This window comes from Aethalodelphis obliquidens, unplaced genomic scaffold (genome assembly GCF_003676395.1).
Source record: "Aethalodelphis obliquidens isolate GAN/ISIS:26980383/991018 unplaced genomic scaffold, ASM367639v1 scaffold2, whole genome shotgun sequence".
Classification (NCBI taxonomy): domain Eukaryota; kingdom Metazoa; phylum Chordata; class Mammalia; order Artiodactyla; family Delphinidae; genus Aethalodelphis; species Aethalodelphis obliquidens.
In genome coordinates this window covers 1730405-1754109 of record NW_020837946.1, presented here as the reverse complement: position 1 = coordinate 1754109, position 23705 = coordinate 1730405, and the positions used below count along the sequence as shown (strand labels likewise).

Sequence of the window (23705 nt, the reverse complement as noted above, 5' to 3'; positions counted from 1 at the left end):
CCTTACGATCCTATCACCAAAGAGAAAAACGTTCAAATACACACGTTTGGCCCTGGTCCCTGGTCTCAGTGCAGCAGGTCTTCCTGCGGACCTGAGAGTCGTGCGCCCAGGCAGGCAGGGGGAGCAAGTCGTGCGCCCACACCAGCCCCCGTCCCGCGGACCTCTCTGTGCCCCTCCTCTCGCTGGGCTCCCCGACAGCTCACAGCCCCTCTCTGTGCCGCCCGTGCCCTGGGACGGTTTGGTCCAGGCGGGCAGCTGGCTCTAGCTGGGGGATGGGAGGCCGCTGGCCTGACATGCAAACACCCTCGCTGGAATCTGCTTTGAGAAATGATGTCAGCTATTCTGAAGTTTAAACACTAAAAGACACAGGGTGTTTATGTTTATCAAAAAGGGCCTGAGTCTGACAAGGCTGACTAAAGTGAAACTTGCCAGATGCTCCGGGCTGGGCGCTGGGCCCCCGAGGGCTCTGGGTGCCCTGATGAGGACGACCGCTCCCATCCCGGGCACACGCACAGCGGACCGGACCGGGCTGCACACCTGCCTCTGTTAATCCTCCCCCACCCCACCCCACCCCCGGGGCCAAAGCTTCTTCTCCGCAGGTCCTCAACCCTCAGAGAGAAGCCAAGCGCAGAGGGAGGGGCGCCAGCCACCCAGGGAGGGCAAGGGTCTGCGTCCCCACAGCCCACTGCCAGAGGCCACACACAGAGCAGAGCGGAGCTGGCAGAAGGATGCCGTGAGGGCCTGAGTGCGGCGTACCGGGCCCCAACTCGGGCCCCCCTGTCACCCAAGTGCTGCCATCCTTCCGGCTGTGGTGGGGACAGTGAGAGGGACAAGGGCAGCCAGGCCACTGCCGTGCTGCCACCCGGAAGGCACCACCGCCCCTTCACGAACAAACGACCTACCAACTGCCAACCCCTCCAGCGAAGCCCCCCCGTGTCACGATGGCGTGTCACCCGCCACCATGGGCGCTGGCTTCGGCACCTCCCAGACCACACGTGGAGGATTGTTTGTGGGGACTCCGGGGACCTGGACGAGGTACTCCAGGAGGCCATGGCAAGGGAGGAGTTCCCGTGCGAGAGCAGGAGCCACCTTGGCCAGCGGAAGTGGCACATCCCGCCTGGTTCCCAGGGCCTGAACGAGGACCACAGGGGGCCCTCACCAGCTGCCCGGATACGGGCCTCAGCGCCCGTGCTGGGCATCCAGGGCTGCAGGAGGCCACCAGGAGGAGTGTAGCCACACAGGTCTGCCTGGGCTCTGGCCCTCTGTGACCACCACACTCAGTCACCCTTCCAGGTGTCTGTTCTCCACCACAAAGTAGACACGGACTGCCATTAACCCCGAGGAGGGGCAAGGGTTCCCACGTCCGCTAATCCACACTTGCTATCTCTAGGGAGGACTCGCATTCCAGAAAGGCAAAATAACTGTTTGACTGCAAAGCTGTTTGAGATGGTCATAGAGCCTCACCTCCTGTGGGGAGGAAAACGCTGGCTTCCTTAAAACTAGCACTCTGTAATTCAATTATTTGCAGGTAAAATCATATTTATTTTTAAGTGATTTAAATTAGCAACTATAGGAATAAAATGTACTTCTTTGTTATAAACCAAATGTTATAAACCAAACATGGCATTTATAACCTGACTATATTACATGAAAAGCATGGGTTACAAAACAGAAGAGGTAAATTTTAATGTGGAAAAGCAGATTCCACCCACAGCCTCCCCCGGCCCCAAAAAGCCATTAAAGAAGAGAAGCTGTCTTACACCCCTGCCCCTACATATAAAAATTCCCAGGCAGTTATTTGCTGACCTGGGGCTTACTTCCAACCTTTCCAGCCTTGGCTGCCACGTGAATGTGAGAATCATGGAATCTCAGAGGCAGAAGGAACTAAAATATCATTTAATACCGCCCGCGCCCCCCCTTGACACATGATGAAAAGGAGGCCAAGAGAGACCTGGTGCTGCGTCTCAGCTCTGCTCTGCCGAGCGGGGAAACCACTGCTGGTGTAGTCATAACATTAATGGCATGAAAGGCAATGTCCTACAAAATATTTCTCAAGCTAAATCTAGAATGAATTTTTCATTCACATTGGAGGGAAAACAACTTGGTGAAAACCAAGGGGAGGAGGAGGAAAAGGCAGATTGGCAGGAAGGCGCTCCCCGAGTGCGCTGCATTCAGATAGGGGCACTTGACATTTGTAAGATGCGACATCCATCACCTCATAAAATATCCGAGGAAAAGTGCTACAAGAGCAGCTAGAGGCTGCAGGTATGTTTCAGTCCACTTTAAAATACGCCCAGCAGTTATTTCACTGAAATGTAAAGGTCAGCGCAAACCCGGACAGTCACCTGGGAAACCTTACACACATTACGTGGCACCGCTAAGTAAACCTCATCTTCCACTTTGGCTACAGCAAACTAGCTCATGTCGGGCCAGCGCTGCAGCAGACTGGTTAACGTGAAAAACATATGTAGGTACTATGAAGGCTTTGGAGTCAGAGAGCTACCAAGGCAGCCAGGACTTGACGGGCCAAAACAAGAGAGAGAAGGAAAGAGAGAGGAGGGCGTATTTTGAGTCCATTTTCCCCCGAGAGGCATTTGCTGACATATAAGCTTCCACCAGGAGGGTGAGAAGCCAACCCTGGGACGTGAAATGGGTTCAGAGCCTGCCAAGGGGGATGGTTCACGTAAACACCCGGGGCTCCCAGCTGAGATCCTTACATACTAGGAGTAAGTACAAGGGGAAGACCGGCCCTCAGGGAAACTGAAACCAGACGCTTCATAATAAAGTGGTGGTTATTCCAACAAGAAAGCATAAAGTTCTAAATTTGCATGGGCTTAAAATAGCTTCAAAATACACAAAAGCAAAAACTGACAACTAAAATGAGAAATAATACCAATCCACAATTACAAAAAGGGATTTTAAAATATTCTCAGTAACTGAGAGAAAAAGCAGACAATAAAATCAGTAAAGTAACAGAAGATCTGAGCGTCATGATTAATAAATTTGACTTGACATATACAGAACGGACAATCTTAATTGATATATCCTCTTCAAATATATAAAATAGTTATAAAACTGACCATACAATGATAAAGCAAAACTCAAAGAATTTTCAAAAATTGAAATTATATACAGTAAATTCTGTGACCACAGTGAAATTAAAGTAGAAGTCAATAACAAAAGCAAAATACTAAGAAATTCACAAAAGTCTTAAATAAAGAAATAAAATAACCCATGGGTCAAAGAAGAAATCAGATGTTATTCTAAGCCGAATTATAATGAAAAATGACATTTAAATATCTGTGCAACCCAGCAAAGTCACGCATAGGTGAAAATCATAACCTTAAGTGCATGTATTACAAAAGAAGAAAATCTGAAAAAAAAATTCAATAACCTAAATATTTACCTCAATTAGCTAAAAGTAAAAGCAAAGTAAGCCCAGAGAATAAAAGGAAATAACAGCAGTAAGATCAGAAATTGAGTTTTTAAAAATCCAGTAGAATCAAGAAAATCAAATATGGTTGTTTAAAAATATGAATACAACTATCCTAGCAAGTCCAGCAGGGAAAAAGAGAAAAAAAACAAATAATATGAATGAAAAAGATGTCAGTACAAATCCTACAAACAGTAAAAGATAACGAGAGTTATTTTAAAAACTGTATCGATACATTTGAAATTTTAGATAGAATGAAAAAAATTCTGAGAATAACTAAACACATCAAAACTGACACGAGAAAAAATAGAAAATTTGAATAGTCCTACGTCAGTTGGCGGTGTAATTTACAAATCTTCCTACAAAGAAAATGCCAATGTAGGTTTGCCAGTGAGTTCTTCCAGATATTTAAAAAAAGAAATTAACAGCATCAACCTTATATAAACTCTTCAAGAGAATCCAACAGGGGTCAGCAAACAATGGCCCAAATCAATCTGTGGCCTCATTTTGTACAATTTGCTAATTTAGACTGGTTTTTACATTTTTAAATGATTGTTTAAAAAAAAAAAAGGAAGAAGAAAAATAGGCAACAGAGACCATATGTGTTCCACAAAACCTAAAATATTTACCATCTGACTCTTTAAAGAAAAACTCTGCCAACTCTAGGAATAAAAAAGAGGATAATCTCATTCCATTTTAAGAGGCCAGTATAACCTTCATATTAAAACCTAACAAAGACATTTCAAGAAAAGAAAACCACAGGCCAATCTCACTCATGAATTTAGATGAAAAAGATTAAGCCAAATATAAGCAAAATGAATGCAGTAGTATAAAAGAAGAGTAATATATTAGAACCAAGTTGGATTTACTAAGAAATGTACGGCTGGTTGACATTCAAAAAGCATTCAAGAAAATTCATCACATTAATCAAACACGGGAAAAATCATTTGATTAACAGATGCAGAACGAAGTATATTAAGTTGAACCAAATGAAAGTGCCACTTTTGTAGACTGAAAAAGATCAAATATCTGCACACCATATGGTGCAGCCTAATATCTTAACACCTACTCGTGAGAGAATGCAGCAAACTAGGAACAGAAGAGAACTGCGTTAGTCTGATAAAGACTATTATAGGAAACCTATAGCAAATTTCATACATAACGATGAAATGCTGCCAAATTTTCCCTTGATATTCTAATAAGACATAGATGTTCACAATCACCAATTCTGTTTAACATTTGACTGAAGGTCCTAGACAATGCAATAAAGCAAGAAAAACACATAAAAGTTTTAAAAATTAGCAAGAAAAATAAAATGTCTACTATCCACAGACAGGATACATAAAAATCCCAAAGAATCTACAAACCAGTATAGTAATAAGCCAAGTCTAAAAGCTGTTTACAAAGTGGCTACACAAAAATTAATTGTATTTCTAAATACAAACAAAAAAAATAAAAAATTTTAAAACGCATCCCAAAAAATGCCTAGAAGTAAATCTAACAAAAGAAATGAAAGAATTCTACACTGAAAACTACAAAAAATGTTACAGAAGAAATTAAAGAAGACCCAAACAAATAGAAAGCAATATCATATTCATGGATTGGAAGATTCAAATAAACTGATTTTATATGCAAATCAATGCAGTCCCAATCGAGATCCCAGTAGTTATTCTGTTGAAATTGAAAAGCTGATTTTAAAATTCATATGGAAATGCAGTGGGCCAAGAAAAACCAAGACAGTCTTTAAAATGATCAAAAAAAAAGCTGGAGGACGCACATCACCAGCTGTTATAACTAATTATAAAGCTCCGTTAGTTATGACCATGTTCACTGGCACACAGATTAAGGCCAGGAACAGACCCAGATGTATGTTCATGACTGAGGACAAGGTGGCATCACAGAGCAGTGGAGAAAGGATAGAGCTGTTTAACGAACTGTTGAGCCAACTGAATATCCAAATGGGAAAATTAACCCTCAGTTATTACCACACATCGTATTTTTTTAAAACATCAATTCCAGGTAGACCATAGATCCACCTGGTAAAACAATGAAGCTTCTAGAAGATAATAGGCCATCTCCATGGCATTCAAGCAGGCATAAATAAAATGACCAGTAGTTGGACTGTGTTGAAATTAAGAACATCTGTTCATCAAAGAGCATCATTAAGAAAGTGAAGAGGCAACCCACAGACTTAGAGAAAACATCCAAGGAAATAACCAACAAAGGACTCATCTCTCTCCTATAAAAATAACTCCTACCAATCAGGAGAAAAAATAAAGACAATCCAAGCTTTTAAATGAGCAAAAAACTTAAACAGGCACTTCACCAGAAAGGATATCTCGCTGTTTGATACACATACGACAAGATGCTCAGCAGCTTCGGTAACAGGGGAAATACGAGGTAAGTCACAGTGGCCAGAACAAAGAGTAATGAGCGTCCCAAGCACCAGCAAGGGTGCAGCCAGTGGGTCTCTCAGAGTGTAAACTGGTAGGAGAAATCTGAGAATCTGTTTGGCCCACACATACCTTATCAAAAGAAATGTGGCCCAGCAGACACTCGAGAATGTAACAGTAGCATTATATGTAAAAACCCCGGCCTGAAACCACCCAGGTGTCATCAACAATTGAATAGATCAATTGTGATCTGTTCATACAAGGAAATGTTACACACCCAGGTAAATGAACAAACAACCCTGGGTCACGTGACCTCAGTAAATCTCACAAACATCTTGTTGAGAGAAAGAAGCCAGACAGAAAGAGTAAATGTTCTGTGGCTACATTAATATAAAGTTCAAAACCAGGAAAAACTAATCCAAGGTGTCAGAAGCTGGAAAGGAGATTCCCGGGGGCAGGGGAGGGGCCCCGTAAAGGCTGCTGGGCTGCCGGGGTCTTCCTCTTCTCGCTCTGTGTAGCAGTCACAGGTGTCTTCCTCTTGTCATAATTCAAGCTAAGCACTGATGGTTTGTGCATCTAGAAAAAGATGCCTATCACACTCCAGTAAAGTCCACTTAGGAATGGGAACCCTCAGGGCAGCACTGTCTGGGGCAGCAACAGTGGGAAGGCTGGAAACAAAACCCAGGTTCCACCAAGAGTGACTTGTTGAATGAATGATATCACATCCACGTACAACCATAAAAGAATAGGAAACTGGTGTGTACTAATTTAGAATAATCCCCCAATGAAAAAAATTTAAAAGCTGGGTGCCTAAGTATCTACAGTATACTATCATTCATAAATAGAGACTGAGCAAGAGAGAATATGTACAGATTTATTTTTTTTAGTTCAAAGTTTATCAATAGACTTTATTACAAATTGAGTAGACGGTACAGAGTTCCTATGTACTCCACCAACAACCACTGCACTCAGCTTCTGCTGTTAGTAACATCTGACACCACTACGGTACATCCTATACTGATATATACATATATCCTTCACTGAAGTATAGTTAGCTTACAATGTTTCAGGTGTACAGCAAAGTGATGCAGTTACACATGTATACATATCTATTCTTTTTCAGATTATTTTCCCTTATAGGTTATTACAAGATACTGAATAGAGTGCCCTGTGCTATACAGTAGGTCCTTGTTGCTTATTTTGTCAATAGTGGTGTGTATCTGTTACTCCCAAACTCCTAATTTATCCCTGCCCCCCCCCTTCCCCCTCTGGTAACCACAAGACTGTTGTCTGTGAGTCTATTTCTGTTTTACAGATAAGTTCATTGGTGTCACTATTTTAGATTCCACACCTAAGTGATGGCAGAGGATGTTTGTCTTTCTTGATCTGACTCACTTCACTTAGGGTGATCATCTCTAGGTCCATCCCTGTTGCTGCACATGGCATGATTCCATTCTTTATACTGATACAGGGTTATTAACTAAGGTCGCCACTTGCTTCAGATCCCCTTGTCTCCCCTGATGTCTTTTCTCCACCCCAGGGTCCCACCCAGGACCCCACGCTGCATGTAGTCCTCAAGTCTCCTCAGGCTCCCCTGGGCGGTGACGCTTCTCAGACGTCCCTGCCAGTCTCGCGGGGCTGGGCAGGGATTATCAGAAGGTACACCTCTCCTGGAAACGGATGTCTTTCTCATGCTGAGACTGGGTTTACAGGGCAGGAAGATCACACGGGTAAAGCGCCATTCTGCATATACACAAATGTATTTGAAATTCACAGCCTAGAATGAACACACCCTCATTCCACTGCACCAGTTGTACTGAACAGCAAGCTGTCACACAAAGAGCCCCGAGGGAGTGGGGCAAACAGCAGTTCTCCGAAGACACTGCCATCAGGTGCACCTGGGGCCTCCACTGGCCTCAGCGGCACGATATACACTCCAGGTCTGGGAAGGCTGACAGTGTCCGCCATGCCTGAACCGACGCCAGCACAACTCAGCGTTCCCCACCCCACCCCGCTCCCGCCTCCCCGTGCCGTCTCACCCACAGGAGCCGCATCAATGGAAAACTCCACTGGAAGCTGGTTACCTGTCTTCTAAAGGGAAGAAATCAGGACCCATCAGAGTAAACAAAGTGAGGCCTAAGTTTGGCAGACAAGGAAAAAGCCAGTGCTTCCATCTTAACTACACACTTGGTGATTAGCAACCGAGTCAGATGGGCTGTGCCGGGTCTGCCGTCTCCTGGCTCGTCCTTTCCTGGGAGTCCCCACCTGCTTCCCAGAATGAGGATGAATGAGCAGCACATCCGCCGGCCGCCCAGAGCCAACTTCTGCTCCCAAACAGATGGCGACAGAGGAGACAGGACGCACCCCACGGCCCCGGCTTTCCAGGAACAGCACGAGCCCGGCAGGACAAGCGCTTCAGCCCAGGGCTGCAGACCCGGCCCCAGAGGAATACAAGAGCAGCTTGGACCCAGCCCAGGCTCGGGATAAGTGACAAATCACAAGAACGAGGAGTGCTGGCTTGTTTTCCTGCACTGCTATCTCTGCAGGGGGAAAGGAAAACGACAGAGGGGAGGGAACCGCTCAGATGTCTCATCCCAGGGGCCAGGCTTGGAGAGGAAGAACCAGAGATGGCTCTGCGTGACTCTGGCCCGGAAGTCCAAGGAGGGCTGCAGAAGGGCACGCCTCCACAGCACCCATGGCCTTGGGGAAGCTGCGTCTCCATCCCACCCACGACCAGGTGCCCAGGCTGCTCACAAAGAACAGCCAGGGGCCGAGGAGGAGCGAGGTGAAGTCTCAGCTCTCCGCGGGGTGGGCCACGCCCCCAGCCACACACGTCTTACGTTGTTCCCCAAGCAAACTGCTCTGTGACCTCCCAGGGCGCCTCCCGTGCAACCCAGAGCCGGTGTGTCCCAGAGGCCTGGGGGCTTCCTCTCCCTCACCTCCCTCTGCTTGGCCCATCACCCCTCCTCTCACCCGAGCAGGCCCCAGCTCCCACTGGAATTCCCACCTGGAATTTCGTGATTCTCCAGGCTGACCCTCAGCTGCCCACCCCCCCCACCCAGGACTGGAGTAGACGTCAAACAGCATGAACTTTCTAACCCACGTGCTGCTAAATAACTAGGTCGCATTCCAAGTTCGAAGTCTGCTTGAATTTTGAATGTTTAGACGCAAAACCAGCAGTGCAATTTCACTCTATAAAATGCGAGGAAATGTCACACTTTTTCCGGCAGTTTCCTAAATCTGTCGCAGCTGTCACGGGATGTCCCTGGATTTTAATGACTATACTTTAGAAGTGACAGAGACCACTGCATTCAGTGAGATTCTGAGCCCAGTCCACCCAGAAGATTCCAGAAGCATCCAAAGCAAAAGGGAGACTCACCACGAAGAGCATTCAAAGCCACTGATGGAAGATCCTGGAGCAGGATTCTCAGGTCATGGGGGGCAGGCCTAGCAGCTCTTGCACCCGCCCAGGGTCTACCAGGAGCTGAGTCTCAGCTCCCCAGTGGTAGAGTTTTGTTTCCAGCAAGAACGTACTGTGGACACACAGCTGCCTCTGCCCAGTGGCTAAGCCAGCCTCCCCCTGCCCACCCCCAGTGCAGCCCAACCGTTTCAGAACTGGAAATTGTTGAGAAACGCTAGTATGATGTTCTCTCGGACAAGTTAAGCAACTTGAGAAAGACCCAAATTGCTTTTTTTCCCACAGATAATATTGATGTTGGAAACCATATACCTCAGCCAGAGCAGACTCAGCCCATAGGGTCACACGCGGCCCAGGGTCCCCCAGAATCTCCTGGGAAAGTCATTAAGAACAGCATCTCCTTTGGAACCACAATCGTTGACGCCGAATCCACGCCAATCGGTCACCACATCCACCCGTAACAGGAGCCACGTAACGTCAAGAGAAATCAGAGCACCTACAAACGTGAAGAAACACCCTGCCCCGTGGTTCACGGGCACCAAGTCCTCTGGCCCCGCAGGGAGCTCAAAGAAAGCCCAGCTGAGACCCCAACAAGTCAGGTCTCCGTTCAGGCCAGGGCCACCTGGCCATGTGAGCTTCACCCTGGACAGAGGTGCTGGCCAGTCGAGCATGAGGCATTGAGATGGGACTGGAAGGGACTGGACGCCTGAACACGGAACAGACAAGAGTGGGAACCACGCCCTGGGTCCCCCTCTGCAGCACGTCCAGGGCCTGGGGTCTCCCAGCCCCACACAGCAGCTCGTCACCTGCCAGGCACTGCTGCTCCCCGACCTCCAGGACCCCTCCCGGCCCTCCCGTGAAAGCCGGCTGTGCCCGGTGAGGCCCCGAGAGGCCGACCTATGCCACTCACCTGCCAGCGGGGCCAGCCCTGCCTTTCCACGCCACCAGGAGAAAGAACGTTTTACAAAACGCTACGGATGATGGGGGAATAACAAAAGGGAACCAAATCCCAGAAGAGCAGACAGACAGTTGGACTGTTCTCAGAGGCCCAAGGCCCCCGTGGGGACGGCCGAACGGAACCCCTAGGCAGCCACGCAGATCCCAGCTGGTGTGTGTCCTAAAGGCTGGGCTCCTTGGGACAGAAAACCCACAGTGGGGTCTCAGCGCTTCCAGGCCAGCTCCCCTGTGCACACAGTTCAGATTTGCCCTGTGTCCCTCCAGCCAGCAATGGCCTTGGCTCCTTACCCTCCCGTTGGAGCTGATGAACTGGAGACAACACCTCCTACCAAAAAGTCTTCAAGGACACTGACACCCAAACCCGTATTTAGAAAAGAACCACCTTCCTATGCTGAAGCATCACCTGCGAAGATGCAGGGCTCCCCACGACAAGGACCCCACTGATGAGGACGCCCACATGCAAATCCGCCAGGCTGCAGCCACTCCGCACGCACCGCCTCCACTCCAGAGCGTTAGACCCACAGCAAGGAGCCTACCGGAGAGGAAGGCCACTGCCGATCTGGTCCCCTCTTCAGCAGCCACGACTTCGTCCCTGTCACTCGAAAAACGGGGCTCATCGACAGCTGACGGGTGTCCATGGTCACCCGTCATCAATATCTCCGATGCGATGTTGACCTCCCCTTCTCCACCACCTTCCTCACCACCTCATCACCATCAGTGACTCGACTGCAACATGTACAGAGGCTCCGGCACCACAAAACACAAAGGTCCTCATCTCCGGCTTCTGCTAAAACTTCTCAGTGAAAACCTCTGCTCTCCATGCCTCCACCCTCCATGCCTGCCCAGCACCTTCTCGAAGTTTCTAAAAACCCTTTCTGTGTACTGGCACCAAAGAAAGAGATCAATGACCCCGCCTTCCTCCCGTCCCCTGATCCTTTCAAGTGAGACTGAAACAAACAAAGCCGTCAGCTCCCCGGGCCCAGGCGACTGGTGTGGATGAAGAGCCACGTGGAGACTGCAGGTGTTTTTGGGCAAAGACTGCGGCACGGGGATGGACGGCTGTTTGGGCACCAAAGAACAGCAAGCGGGTTTGCATTCTCTGGGTCAGACCCTGGTGAGGGGGGCAGGGCTGTAAGAAGCAGCCAATCAGACCTGATTTGGATTAACTCAACATGAACGTGAAAATGAGGAGCACAGGGAATTCCGAATCACACCGTCCAACACGGAGGAACTGCCACTAAGTACACTCAGCGTAACAGACGCGAACGGCTTAGAAAGGGCTCTTCATACAAAGTCCAGAAAACCAGTGTTAGGAACAGATTCCATGGAATTCTCTTAGAACTCCAACAGCGTCACACAAATCCTACTGAATCAACAAGTCGATGAGAGACACAGTTGTAACAAAAGTTCAATTTCTACAAAGGACTGCCTAGGAAAATTCATAGACTGCACTTAAAAAGGAATAAACTTGGCTATGAATGCAAACAAGTCAAAATATTGACAGAACCTTTAGCCCTTAAAACGTGAGGCATCCTCTTGGCTTCCGCTCCTTGAACAATTACATTGTAAGGAGCAATCTTCTCCAAAATGGCCAGGAGTTTAGAGTTTAAAAAAATAAACTGCATGGGGCTTCCCTGGTGGCACACTGGTTGAGAATCCGCCTGCCAATGCAGGGGCCACTGGTTCGAGCCTTGGTCCAGGAAGATCCCACGTGCCGTGGAGCAACTAAGCCCGTGTGCCACAACTACTGAGCCTGCACTCTAGAGCCCGTGCGCCGCAACTACCGAGCCCGCGTGCTGCAACTACTGAAGCCCACGTGCCTAGAGCCCATGCTCTGCAACAAGAGAAGCCACCGCAATGAGAAGCCCGCGCACCGCAACAAGAGAAGCCACCGCTCGCCGCAACTAGAGGAAGCCCGCACACAGCCAACGGAGATCCAACCCAGCCATAAATAAATAAATAATAAATAAATAAACGTTAAAATAATAATAAATAAATAACTAAATTGCCATCAGTCACAAAAGCTCCCTCAGTGAAAGGTCTAAAGGCAATCTCTTAACAATAACAAATCAAACGAGAATACAGAATCAGAGAGCACGTGTGAGCCCTGGGAGAACACAGCTACGAGCAGACAACAAATCCCCCAGTTAGCGGCCGCTCAGTAATTCCCATCAAGATGCTTACACCAACCTTACAGAACTCTTTACGAGTGCTACGGCAAAAGGAGTAAAAATAAGCATATGTAAGATATGCATGCATTTTATTTTTAAAAATACCACTTTTAAATAAGCCTCCCCACTACTTTTGAAAAGTATACAGTATTAGAAGAAGTTAGAAAAATGGCTGTAACGTCGAACACTGCTGTTCATCTTAAAATCCCAAAAGCTCTGAAGCTGCGTTGCGGCCTGGACGGTTCCAGTTCCGAGTCAGGACCACTGCATTCAGGCGGCAGCAGCGGGAACCCTGGGCCGAGCAGGAGGAGGAGAAGGGCTGGGGGGGACACAGGGCCTGAAGTCCAACAGGACGAGGCCAGTGTTGGCCATCCCAGCTCATGACCCGAACAGACGGTCAGAAAACCCAGAACCTGACGCAGCCTCTAGGGAGCGGCCACCTCCCTGCCCACCTGGGCCGAGCACGCCCGGAGACCAGGCTCCGGCCGAGTTCATCCCTCCCATTTCCGCTTGTTTTGTGGGAAGCGGGGGGAAGGGGGGGCAAACATGAAAATCCCACAGTCAGGTCTCTTTCCATCATACGCTGTTTAGCACTCCCGCTCACAGGCCAATATTCCCAGCACCTTACTAAGTGGGGAAAAGCAAACCCATGTGAAAACACAAGGCCAGACATGATTCTAAAAAGTTTACAGTCATTTGCCTCATTTGATTTTTTTCTTGATTATAATTTTCCCAAAAGTGTCCATTTTTTATCATGGTCTCACGAAATACGCAAATAAAAGGCTCTTAGGTGGAAGTAACATGAGACGTTTCAACCAAAATCTCCCAAATTAACCTGGTCGGCCAGCCCCCCAGTCAGCTCTCAGGACTGGCAAAGAGAAGCTCAAAGAAGTTCAGAAATACACTAGTGACATGCTGTGAGCACTGCAAATGCCAAGAAGTTCAGCCACGGCCAAGCCATGCACGTTTAAACCACGGGGACACAAAGCACGTGTCCCAGGAGGGCACAGAGCGCGCGCCCGGATGCGAGGCCCATACCCCTTCTCCACGCCAACAGGGTCTTGGAACCGAGAGGGGATGGGCCCGCGTGGACCTGGGTACAGTTGCCCCTCCTGGTCAGGACCCCATCCCCGACGCACGCCTCTCCACTCCCATCTCCCACCTCTGCCAGCCCAGCTCTCGCCTCCGGGCCCCTCTGGGGCATCTCAGCCTCTGTGCTCCACGGGGCAGGCGAGCTCCTGCCCTGCTCCCCACTCAGCTCACACGTCCTGACCTCACACACCCCTTCTGAGGGACCCCTGCCCCCCCGGCCCATCCCCTCTTCACATGAACCACACCGTACCAAGGGGGCCGGTGCCTCCGTCTGGCCTGGCCCAGGGACCCCATGCAGGTCAGCAGGATGGATTCCTAACTGGCCCGGCGTGGCCAGCATCTGCCCAGCAGAGGGGCACACATCCCTCAAGGGAAGATGACTGATTCCAGTTCCAGGATGGCCTCTGAGTAGATGCCTGGCCTTAGGCGGGGCACTGGATGGCAGTCAAGACTGGGTTCCTCATGGACAGAACAGGAATAACAGTGTTCTAGCTCACTTCCCAGGGCCGTCGCGCAAAATGAATGAGATAACCCGTAAAGCACAATTCAGAACCAAGTCGCTGTTCATTCTGGGCCCCTAAGAGCACAGCAGAGTTTGACTTGCAGTTAGAGAGCAACCGGTGTTGATTCGCTACTATTATAAGCTTTAAACATCTACAGTTTTTTAAACAGAGCAGCCCCGGCCCTTCACAGCCCAGCGTCTGGGGGTGGCCGCCCAGCACCCACCTGTCCACCTTCCACCTGTCCCCACCGCTGGGCGCCTCAATCACGGCCTTTCTGTTCCGCCGACAAGCTGCGCTCGGTGGTTTCTAATGATCCTGGTACAGGGCTTTCTATGTCAAATACATACCGGGAGTTCATTCTTAAATTTCAATATCGTTAATCATCTAACATTCAGCATCTCAGAATTCAGAAATTTGCATTTCTACAATGGTGGCTTTGAAAAACAGGACATAAATGCAAATGTTCCACAAACCGTATAAGAATTTTCAGAGAATTGCCAAAACAAACCATCAATGCTCCATTGACAGTGAATTTTCTGAGCTCTTCATAACGACTGAGTATTCGTGATTTTTAAAAGACAAAAGACAATTTGAGAATTTTTTTTTGAAAAAGGAGGTTGAAAAAGAAGTCGTTATGTCTCCATGATTTCCAGAACAAACCTTGACTGATTAAGCCCCAGATAATGATGGCGTGGAAGATCCGGGGCCAAGACAACTCAAGGGCTGCGACTGCAGCGCGGGTGCCCGGAGGAGCCTGGGGGACGCTCGCAGACAGGAAACGCACAGGGTGTTTCTGAACCTGCCCTTGAGAAAGCAGAAGCGGGCGGTACCAGGGGCCCGCGAGTACCTCCCACCCCAGGGTCCATCTGAACAATGAGGCTCCCCGCCGTCCCCCCAAGACACCTGCATTCGGCACGACTTCGGGAACCCGGCTCCCCTCCCTGCTCTCCCTGCGCAGAACCCCGGGCCCGGCAGCCGCTGGGGACTCTCCATGCCTCCCAGAAATGTCATGAACAAGCTTTTCTCCAGCTGCTCCCCGTCTTCCGATGGGCGTGATCACAGCCTCCATCTCCTGGCCTAAGCTCCCAGGACTCTGCCGGCCGCACCTGCTGGCTCCACACCCCGCCTCCCGAAAGCCCAGGCCTGGGCCTCCCCGGGCCTTGTCCAAGGCCACTCCCGGCTCCCCAGCTCTCCTCCTGTGGCCCAGGGCCTCGCACAGGGTCCACGACCCACCCCCAGCAGCTCAGAATCAATGTCTTCTTCGTGTTAATTGCAAGTCCTTAAAATTCACTTCTCCCCTTAAAACTTCGCAGCATTCCTGAAACACTGAATCCTTGCAAAGCACAATTTAAATGATATAAAAATGTGTCTTTCTGAGATCATTTCTATATTAAAATATAACACCCTTGGTGGCCAAACTGGTTGAAATAAACAGGCTCGAGATCCAACAAAGCAATACCAGGGCTCCGGCTCAGACCAGCGGAGGCCAAGAGCCTCTCCTGGGAGACTTACAGGATTAGAACTTTACGACGGCCTGAAGAAATCAAACTATGTTGAAACTCATTAATCACCAAGTAACTGTTGACACAGACTTTTTAGCTGCTTTTATGTGGACGGGGCATTTCAGATTGAAGAGGATACTGAGAAATCAGAGTATGGTCCAAATTAAAACACGGATCAGAAACATACAAGTTTCCCTCAAAACAGTTATCCTGTTTTTAACACGATACGTGCCTCTTACCAAGATACAGGGAGGGATGGGGCACCTGAATGACAGTCAGCCAGCTCTCCGTCGAGGGCGTGGTTTGGATGCCCACACACAGGTCCAGGAGGCTCCGTACGGGGCTCCCTAAGGCTTACAGTCCCTCCTCCAGACTTGCTCTAGGCAGAAACGTTACTGCAAAGAAGGTGAGTTGCACTGGGCGGGGTGGGAGTGGCAGAAAGGTGGCCGAGCGACAGCGTCTGGTTCTCCTGTAAGCCAGCCGAGGCCCCCATATCCTAGCACAGTCCAACCACAAGGAACTCTACAGTGTTCATCTGAGGAAAACAAAGGAAGAGGGAGCAACGAAGGAGCCCGTGTCTGTCCTGCCAGCAGACCCACGGACTGTCTACAGTCGCTCAGTCCGGCCGGGGACTCGGCTTCGAAGCGAGGCCCTGCGTCCTAGTAGCCCCCGACCGCTTGGGCACATCCCAGCAGGGAAAGGCTTGGAGCGCTGGGGCAGACAGGAAGCACAACATCTCAGAGGCTCTTTTCATTCTTCCTGCTCTCAAAGAAGAGTTCTCTTAGACTAAATCAAGCCAGGCCCTTTCCTCAGGCTGCACGCATCATTAGAAATAGTTATCCAGAGCAATAAAACCCAACAGTTAACAGTTTTACGTCAGAGAACCAGGGCCTGGCTCTGGCAAAGTTCAGAAAGAACGGCAATAAAATCATAATGCATACCTCACCCAACACCAGAGGGAGTGTTCAAGGCAAACGGGGGAGAGAAAAATTCTACACATCAAATGAAAAGGTCGTTTTATCATCGGGCCGAAGCCAGCCGGCACTGCAAGCGTGAGAGGAGGGGCCCACAGCGGCTGGCCTCCCCCGGCCCGGCGCCGAGGGCCACACAGGAGCTGGCAGAGCCGCGGCTGGGACAAGGAGGCACCCAGGTGCCGCAGGGGGAGGGAGGGTGCGCGGCCAGGAGAGACCGGCACCGCACGTCCCAGGGATGCAGAGACTGAAACAGGACTCGTCTGCTCGGGCTGAAGACAAGACAGAGAACGGCGAGAAATGCCTGTTCAGAAGAGCGAATTGAACAAGTCAGTATTAATTAGTTCTCTTCCTCCCTCAAATCCACTAAAATGACAAAAGATAAATATAAACATGAAGGGATTTGCAGCGAGGCTAGACAGTGGGAAAGCAGTAGCGTCAACTGACAAGAAACCTGGAGGAATTGCCTAGAAAATGTACATCCCGGGGGGTCCAAGTGATGGGAAAACCATCACTGGTGAGCAGACCGTCGCCCCAGGCTGGCAACGGCCTTGTGGAGGAGGGGGTGTGCAGACCCACAGCTCAGCCCAAAACGACCCAGGGGAAGCAGCAGGGCAGCCGGGGGCGGAGGGCGACCGACCGGCCAGCGTGTGGACCCTCGTGGTGGCAAGCACTGTTTGCAGTCCCTTGCTGCAGCTCCAGGGGCTGCTCAGGGAAGGAGGGCGGGCCCCTGAAGGAGAGCTTCAGGCCCCAAGTGCACCACTCCCTACATCAGAGGGAAGAGGAGGGAAGAGGCTCAGGCCACAAGGCAGCCCTGCCTCGCCAGCTCCACCCACTGAGAGAGACAGAGCTTCCAGCGTCAAGAACGACGCACACACACCAGGCAGGACACGACGGCAGTCAACAGCCACGGGTGAACTCCCCACGTGAGACGCAAGACTCTGGGAAGGAGAAAAAAGCAAAACCCAACTAGATCTCTGCTGTTCACGGGGACCAGGCTTGTGAGGGTAAGAAAAGTGGGTGGAGAAGCGTTTCTCAGCCCAAAGAAACCAAGGGCAGAAATACTTTCAGGAGACTGATTAACTTTGGGGCGAAGAAACATGAAACAAAGAGAAATACATTGTATTTTGTTAAGAGAACAGGGAAATACGTTGTATTTTGTTAAGAGACCAGGGCCACCAAGAGATAACAGTCATGAGTTTTTTAGCGCTGAAAAACACACTGGAATACATAAGGCCAAAAAACGGTCCATAAAATGGTCTTTTTGTAAAAAGAATATTACAAACTAGAATCATAATGGAAAGCACACATTTCTCTAGAAATCGAGGAGACAGAAAAGATAAAGCCATACTGATTTAGATAACTCAATTAACTTAATATGTATAGACAAAATAACATATAGAGAAAAAAATACATACATATACTCCTATGTATAAATATATTTGACACTTGAACAACACGGGATTGAACTGTGCAAACCACTTATGGTGGATTTTTTCATAGTAAGTACCACGGTACCACGCCATCCGTGATGGGTTGAATTCCCGGACGGGGAATTGCAGACACGGAGGAGCCAGCTGTGGATGCAGGGAGCTGACTATAAACTACACGTGGATTGTCGACTGCGGACAGGCTCGGCACCCCTGACCCCCTTGCAGTTTGAGGGTCAACTGTATGTAATACTTATGAATGAGAAAACTTTACATACAGTATTGATGTATACATGGAGACTTCTTTAGACCAAAAAAAAAAAAAAAAAAAAAACCAACAACAACAAGAAAAAAGAAAAAAATAAGGGGAAAAAGAGTACTCTTTCTCTTCAAATGCCCGGTGGCATGTACGAGATCTGATTACATCTATGGCAGCTCATGCAAAAACAGTGCACCCCCATGTGTACAGGAATGTAAATTCAAACAATAATTTCTCCCGAGACTGCTGACAAGAATGAAATAGACTGAATTCACCTAGTGCAGGTGCCAATGAAGGAAAGTATCTATGTTCATAAACTACGATTAAGAAAAGTTGAGGCAGAGTTTCTGGAGCAATTTGAGAGTAACCTTAGAAGTTTTACATGCACATGCCCACCAACCCAGCAATTCTACCTCTTGGAATTGATCCAGTGGAGATCTTACAGAAGCGTATGTTCAAAATATATGTATATAATAATTGTTTGATGCCGGTTTGGGGCTGTTATAAATACCGCTGCAGCCATATACCACATAAATATCCATCTTCGAGCTACCAAAAGTAAGTCTGTCTGATGCTCAAACTGCACTAAAACGGGAAAAATAAAACAGAGCCCCAGAGACAGAACGCTTACACTCTGTTAAAACTGACACACACTACCCTACCTGTTCAGACACAGGAGAAAGGCATGTCCCCAACTCTGAGTGGGAGGGAGAGTCCACGGTCTACCTCACCCACTTCCATCCAGACTGCTGAATTTTGTTTGACACTTTGTATCAAGCAATACAGGAACGATTTAAATCAATAAAGCCTCTTCATACCTAAATACAACCGGGAATCCTGCTCTCGGGAGCTTCAGACAACTCTGATCGGGCCAAGGAGAGGGGTGTGAACGTGCGGGGGGGCCAATCCCCAAGGGAGAGACCACACCAAGCCCCGCCCCTCTCTGCTGAGCCGGACCCACAGCCGCACTGACGGATGCGGTGCCTCAAGGATGCCCTGCACCTGCCCAGGCAGACTCAGGACAACTGACAGCTAAGTGGCCCAAGGCCACACTGCGCTGGACGGTGCGGCGGGACAAGGCAGGGCTCCCAGCTTGGTCGGAGCGAGCACGGTGACTCTGCGACGGGGGAGACGGGGGAGGAGGAGCCCCGAACGCGTGTGTCCGCAACACGCTTCTGAAGCTAAGAGCCATGCAAACGTGGCTCCCGGCCCCATTTGGCCACTTACTAGCCCTGTGACCTGGGGCAAGTCACTTCTTCCCGCCAGGTGGGAGACGTTTAGGGCCTAGTGAGGAGTCAATGCGCATAAGATGCTTAGTGCAGCGCCTAATAAAAAGCCTCGGGCACCAGGAGCGATGCCCCTTGGCCACCACTGATGGGCACCGATCGTGCTTCTTCTCAGAGTCGGACCAGAGGCCCTCCCACCCCCACGGCCCCCAGAAACAGAGCAGCTGGAGACGAAGACCGCAAGTGGACGCGTACCCGTCACCTCCCTGAAGCACCAGAGAAACGGGTGCCGCTCAAGTCGGCATGCAGGTCCCGGCGGAGGCTGGACCCCACGTCTCCGTGAGGCCCTCCTCAGCCTTCCGCCACTGAGACGAAGAGCAGCCTACTGTGCCCTCGGGGCCGTCGTAAACCGACGGCGGTCATGATGGAGGACCCAGTGGGAGACCCAGGACCAGCTGTGAGGGCAGCGCGTCCGCCAAGAGGACCCAGGGCCCCGCTTACCTGGATGGCTTTGGGAGCTCATTGCGAGCAGCGGCTTCTCCTTTAAGGGATTCAAAAGGGCTCAAAACTTCCACCTGAACGGGAGCTCCAAAGAGCCCCAGGGTCCCACCGGCACATACAAATCCAGCGACGCGCACGGCTGGTCCACGGCCACGAAAACTCCCCGTCTCGCCGACCACGTAGTGGGCCCAGTAATCCAAAGGAGGGCAGGGGTCTCCCCGGGCTCTCAGGAGACGACCTGTCTGGGGAGAGAAAGGGGAGGCTTCGGTTAGGAGGTGAAGGCCCCCCGGACACCACATGGAGCACGGAATCAATCATTCACGCTCCACCCCCGTCTCTACAATCCATGGAACCATCATTTGAAAATTGTACAAACTACTTGGACGTTTTGTTAGTAAATGTATGTAAATACGTGTAACAGCGTATCTGTGCCACAACCTTGACACTGAGGACGGAAAACGTTTTAAACAAGAAATCACTTTAAGCCCACTCCCCACACACACATTTTTTCATTTTCGCTATATCCCCGACTATTCCTATTTTACGTAGCGGCAATCTCAGAGTTTAAGTTTAAATTCAGCTTCCCTCACTTACACCCTAAATCATTCCCCAGGTTTCCATCTTCCTAATAACCATTTCCTCAATTTATTTCCATTTTCTGATCGTAAAAGCAAAACCTGCTCATCACTGGAAGTATTTAAAAGGTGATCGTGATGCCGTGACACAGAGGCAAACACCTGGTAATACTGTGATGCATTTCCTTGCTGTCCTTCTTCGCCTTTCGCCCATACTGGCTACTAGCTCTACAGCTGGACACCCTATTCCCTTTGCTGACACGACAGTCAGGCATTTTCCAATGTCATGAACAACTCCTGGTTAACAGCGCTTTGAAGGCCGTTTCCCTCTGCGTCTGTGACGGAGCTGCCTGCCGCCTCCCTGGGAGGACCTGCTCCTCCCCCACTCCAGGTGGCTCTGATGAGCTCTGCCAATCACAGGTCCGTCCCCAGACGGGAGGGTGGCACGTACTGTAAGCCGAGCTCATCAAATCCTCTTCCCAAGACCACCCTCTTCCATAGGTCACAGGCACCTAACAGAGGAGGAGCCCAAAGAAACCAGGGCACGAATCCCCACCGCCAAGCGTCTGCCTCGGTGGGATGGCGTCACCAGCGACTTTTTAAATACTTTGCTGCGATGAGCATGTTTTACTTTACAATCGGAATACGGAGATAAACTGAGGAAATGGTAATTATGAACATCCTCCCACTGACCTGGGCTCAGGGGTCCTCTGAGGCCTATCACCCGCTCCTTTAGTAGTGTAACAAATTCCTGTTCTTGATTAAATTATTCAAGGATTTTCTTTTTCCCCCTATTGCTTATAACCAAAGAACCCTAAACCATTCATCATGTAAAGGATTAAACCCCAATTATACGTTATCTATAACTCTGTGATTAATATCTTTCTGATTACTGTTCTATATCTGTTTATTTCCTTAGGAAACACAGTAACTTATTTATTCATCTCTTAAATGGATAAAGAAGATGTGGCATATATATATATGGAATAGTAGCCATAAAAGGTGAATGAAATAATGCCATTTGCAGCAACGCGGATGGACCTAGAGATGATCCTATTAAGTGAAGTAAATCAGAAAGACAAATATCATATGATATCATTTATATGTGGAATCTAAACTATGACACGAATGAACTTATCTACAAAACAGAAACAGACGCACAGACATAGAGAACAAGTCGTTGCCAAGCAGGGGAGAGGGGAGGGATGGAGTGGGAGGCTGGGATTAGCAGATGAAAACTATTATATATAGAATGGATAAACAACAAGGTCCTACTGTATAGCACAGGGAACTATATTCAATATTCTGCGATAAACCAGAATGGAAAAGAACATGAAAAAGAACACATATATGTATAACTGAGTCACTTTGCTGTACAGCAGAAATTCATACAACATGGTAAATCAACTACACTTCAATAAAATTTTAGAAAAAATGGAATTTTTACTCATCTCTCAACCAGAAAGAAACACCATTGTCTTGAAAGCAATGCAGATGGTATATTTTGCAAACCCCTGCAAGCCTCGGATGGCTCTGTATCCTTCACACAAAAATCACAACTTGGCTGGGTATAAAAGTCTTGGATCACAAATATTTCTCCCTCAAAATCTTAGCCACTGCCCCCTCCTCAGATACAGAAAACGCGGGCCCAGCAAAGCAGCACTTCCTTTCCAGGGAGCCTTTGGGGCTGAGTTCTGAGGCTTTCTTCTGTCTGGATTCTGCCAGGACTTTTTTTTACTTTAATCTTGAAATTCAAAAATGTTGTCAGAAGATGTGTGGTCAGTCTCTTTCCCTTTCTTTTGTTCCAAACGTGAACCTTTCAATACACACAGGTCTTTTTTTCTGCTCAGGAAAATGCTCTTCAATCACGTTTTGACAATTGTTTTGTTACATTTGTTTTGTCATCTCCAGAGCTTCCCACACCGTCTGGCTGAACCCTCCCCATAGTATCTGGCCTCTCGCAGCACTGGCACATCGTCGTTCACTCTGCATCCCAAGGGCCTTCGCCAGCGTGTTCTCCGCAGCACTGCTCCTGGTTTCCGTGATATCCGTTTTACTCCTATGGCTTTTCATACAGATTTTAACTAAACCTTAAGCTCTTTGTTTCAAACGTTTCCCTTTACAGCTCATGCCATTATCTTTTCCTCTCAGTTGATTCCCTCCTCATGACCTTCTGTTCTGTTTGTCTTCCTAGTCAAAGTCTTTTCAAAATTTCTTTTTTCTGATTCTGACTATACATTGTTTTCAGAGGTATATCTGTCTTCTGCCTTTCAGGATAGCTCCCTTTCCCCCACATTCTGGGATACCTTTTAAGACCCCATGGTGGGGATTATTTATTTATCCTCAAATAAGAATAGCTGTGGTCCAGGGACTTCCCAGGTGGTCCAGTGGTTAAGACTGCACTCCCAATGCAGGGGGCCCAGGTATGGTCCCTGGTCAGGGAACTAGATCCCACATGCCACAACTAAAAAAAGATTCTGCATGCCACAACTAAAGATTCTGCAGGCCGCAACCGAAGACCCTGCGTGCCGCAACTAAAAGACCTCACACACAGCAACGAAGATCCCATGTGCTGCAACTAAGACCCAGCACAGCCAAATAAATAAATATTAAAAAAAAAAAAAAAGAATAGCTGTGGTCCAGACCTGAGTTTTGCCCAAAGACTCTGTCCTCTGCTCCTACCCGCTCCTCTGTCTACTGCAATAGTGGCTAAAACGCTTCTCAGAGCCACCCCCTCTGCAGCTGACATGCACAGCCCCGAACCAAACGGCTAGTGTCCAGCAGGCTCTCACCTAGTGCGAGGCTGCCAGACTGAGACGGCTCTCTTCCCAGATGCAGACTGAACAGAACACAGAAGCTTCTGCTATAATACAATATATACGCTCTGGAAGAACCTCACACTCCAAAAACCTGCATACTAAAAATACCTGGGCTTATGAAAAAAAAATAAGGTTGGAGCAGACTATTCAAAACTGCAATTTAATAACCAGGGTACTACAAAAATCAACACTAACTCTAATGTTTAAAGTACCATAGTTTAAAAAAAGACATGTAAAATTCCTAATAAATAAAAAGTCCTTATAAAAGCTGGCAACGTTTTGATGAGAGAGGTTAAAAGGAAGAATTGGAGCTTCTGAGTTATGGAATCGGGGACAGAACATACAAAGATGGAGAAAACCGTGCAGTGAACATTTCTGAGAAGGCGCAGTCTGCCGAAACAAGCAAGAGGCAGGGCTGAGGGGGTGGGAGGAAAGTGCACACAGACACAGGGCAT

The 23705-nt window shown here is 48.7% G+C and overlaps 1 protein-coding gene across 3 annotated transcripts in view; it reads right to left on the bottom strand.

Moving 5' to 3' along the window:
* Positions 1–23705, bottom strand: part of HDAC4 (histone deacetylase 4) — a 284915-nt gene that overhangs the window by 221888 nt on the left and 39322 nt on the right. For 2 of the 3 annotated variants that reach the window (XM_027116793.1, XM_027116797.1), the window contains exon 3: positions 19857–20098. In XM_027116793.1, coding sequence (XP_026972594.1) covers positions 19857–19878 — 22 coding nt within the window. In that variant the 5' untranslated portion in view covers positions 19879–20098. The remainder of the gene's footprint in view (positions 1–19856; positions 20099–23705) is intronic. The other variant, XM_027116794.1, reaches the window with a different exon arrangement.